The following is a 2,798-nucleotide window of genomic DNA, read 5'->3' on the forward strand; positions in this document are numbered from 1 at the left end:
CAGGCTGGTCTCGAACACCTGACCTCGTGACCCACCCACCTTGGCCTCCCAAAGTGTTGGGATTACAGGCATGAGACCACGCCCAGCCTACGACATATGGTATTTTTATCTGGCAGGTTTTTTTTTTTCTTTCAGGACTTTGAATATATCATCTCATTCTCTCCTGGCCTATAATGGTTCTCTTAAAAATCTACTGTTAGACTGATGGAGATTCCCTTATATGTAACTTGATGCTTTTCTCTTGCTGTTTTTAGCATTTTCTCTTTGTCTTTTGCCTGTTGCAACCTAATTTACAATAAAAAGGTTCAATTCATTTTGCATCATTGCCTAAAGAGTCCAAAGTTGTCTGGTACATCAGATTCCTGAGAGTAACATTAACTGAAGCTTTAGACCCCAGTTCCCAGCCAGGTGCAATCACCAGGCATAGTACCGTAGTGCTTAAAATACATTTCTAATAGTACTCTTAAGAAACAAACAAACATCAATAATATTACTATTTTCTTTTTCAGGTCACATATCAGTTGAAAATTCTTACAACAGCATTATTTTCTGTGTCTATGCTTAGTAAAAAATTGGGTGTATACCAGTGGCTCTCTCTAGTAATTTTGATGACAGGAGTTGCTTTTGTACAGGTAACTAACTATTCAAGATAAGTATATATTTTTTATATTTATCACAGTTTCAAAACCGTATTTATTTTGTGTGGAGAATATGGTTCTATTGTTTGTGGAAGCTAGCAAATGTTATATTCCTCACAACTAACATATGTTTTGAGGGCTTCCTTTTTGTGACTTACTACATTGGGAGTATAAGTAATACAGAGGAATTAATCAAAATAAAATTATATTACCTACAGAAATGAACATTCTAATTAGGGAAATAAGACACTGCATTTTAAAGAAAGTTGATTTTTGCTGGCTATCTGTAGCATTTGAGATTATTAGCCACTCCCTTTTTATTTTCTTTCAGCTTCACTGATACCATTTTTTCCTGGTTCTTTTATTTTTCTAATGATTCCTTACTGGTTTTCTTCATAGGGATCTCTTCTGTGAGACTCCCTGTAAATACTGCAGTTGCTTGCAGGCTTGTTATTTCTTCTAAGTTATATCTTTATTTTTGGAGATTTCATGGGGGGGAGGTTAATTTTATTATTTTTTTTTTCCTTTTTTAAAAAAAAATTATATAGAGACGGGGTCTCACTATGTTTCCCAGGCTAGTCTCAAACTTCTGGGCTGAAGTGTTCATCCTGCCTCAGCCTCCCAAAGTGTTAGGTGTGAGCCAATGTGCTTGGCCTTATTATTTATTATTATTATTATTATTCCTCAGTGATACTTGTTCTGAAGGAAGGCTTTATTAATACTTATATCCTAATAATTCCTCAGCTCACGTCATCACTTTCCCTGATGTGTGACAATGTAAATCATGAATAAAAATTTTTCTTTTTTGAGATGGAGTGCCCCTCTGTCCTAGGCTGGAGTGCAGTGGTCCAATTTCCTCCCACTGCAACCTCTGTCCCCCAGGTTCAAGCGATTCTCCTCAGCCTTCCGAGCAGCTGGGATTACAAGTGTACACCACCACTCCTGGCTAGTTTTTGTATTTTTAGTAAAGACAGGCTTTCACCATGTTGGCCAGGCTGGTCTCGAACTCCTGACCTTGTGATCCACCGGCCTCCACTTCCCAAAGTGCTGGGATTACAGGTGTGAGCCACTGCCCAGCCTTTCTCCCCCCCCATCCCCTCCCCCTTCCTTCCTTTCTTTCCTTTCCTTGATGGAGCCTTGCACCGTTGCCCAGGCTGGAGTGCAGTGGCACAACCTCAGCTCACTGCAACTTCCACCTCTCGGTTTCAAGCGATTTTCTTGCCTCAGCCTCCCTAGTAGCTGAGATTATGGTTGGCCACCACCACACCTAGCTAATTTTTTGTATTTTTAGTAGAGATGGGGTTTCACTGTGTTGGCCAGGCTGGTCTCAAATTCTTGACCTCGTGATCCACCCACCTCAGCCTCCTAAATTGCTGGGATTACAGGCATGAGCCACCGTCCCGGGCCTAATATTTTTAATATTTATTTTAAATGAGTATTAGAAATGTATAAGTGGCATATCAAATTCTTATTTTCATAAATATTGTTTAGAGTAAGCTAAAGTAGGCATCGTTTCAAACAGTAAGGTATTTTAAATTAAAAAGTTATTAATAGTTCAGGTGGATCATGAGTTTGACAAAAACCATGAAATGATAGGCAAATAACTGAAGCTTCAGGAACACAGACCTATAGGATAAAGCTCAGAGTGGTTAGTGCAACACACTAGACCTTCTGAAATGTACCAACAGCTCCAGGCTCATTTCTGCTGCTGCATACTTCACACTCTGAATTGCTGAAACTGAGCAGCTTGTAGAGGCTCATTTGCACAGCCGAGCATTTATCCATTCTTTCTCTTGTGCCTACAATGCCTTCTCCCCTTTCTTTGCCTGGCTAACTCCTACCTTTAAGACTCAGCTGAGTCTTAAAGTCTGCCTCTACCAGAATACCTTCCTAACATCACAGGCATAACATTTATGCCTTCTTCTCTACTACCGTGGTACTTTGTACATATCTTTTCCAAAGTATTTATCTTATAGTTAAATGCTCATTTATATGTCTGTTTACCCTTACAACTTAAGTTCCTAGAAGGCAGCAGCTGTGTTTCACTGCTCCTTCCATTTGTAGTGCCTAATTAGCAAGACTTAAACATAGTTTAAGATCAGGAAAAACAATGACATTTGTTTTTACATGACTAGTTGTCATCTGATTTTTTTTTTTTTT

General features: G+C 39.0%; 1 protein-coding gene across 3 annotated transcripts in view; it reads left to right on the top strand.

Moving 5' to 3' along the window:
* Window positions 1-2,798, top strand: part of SLC35A3 (solute carrier family 35 member A3) — a 68,091-nt gene that overhangs the window by 35,836 nt on the left and 29,457 nt on the right. For all 3 annotated transcript variants that reach the window (XM_017547638.2, XM_017547636.2, XM_017547634.2), the window contains exon 4: window positions 510-632. In XM_017547638.2, coding sequence (XP_017403127.1) covers window positions 510-632 — 123 coding nt within the window. The remainder of the gene's footprint in view (window positions 1-509; window positions 633-2,798) is intronic.

Source organism: Cebus imitator, unplaced genomic scaffold (assembly GCF_001604975.1).
Source record: "Cebus imitator isolate Cc_AM_T3 unplaced genomic scaffold, Cebus_imitator-1.0 Scaffold199, whole genome shotgun sequence".
NCBI lineage: Eukaryota > Metazoa > Chordata > Mammalia > Primates > Cebidae > Cebus > Cebus imitator.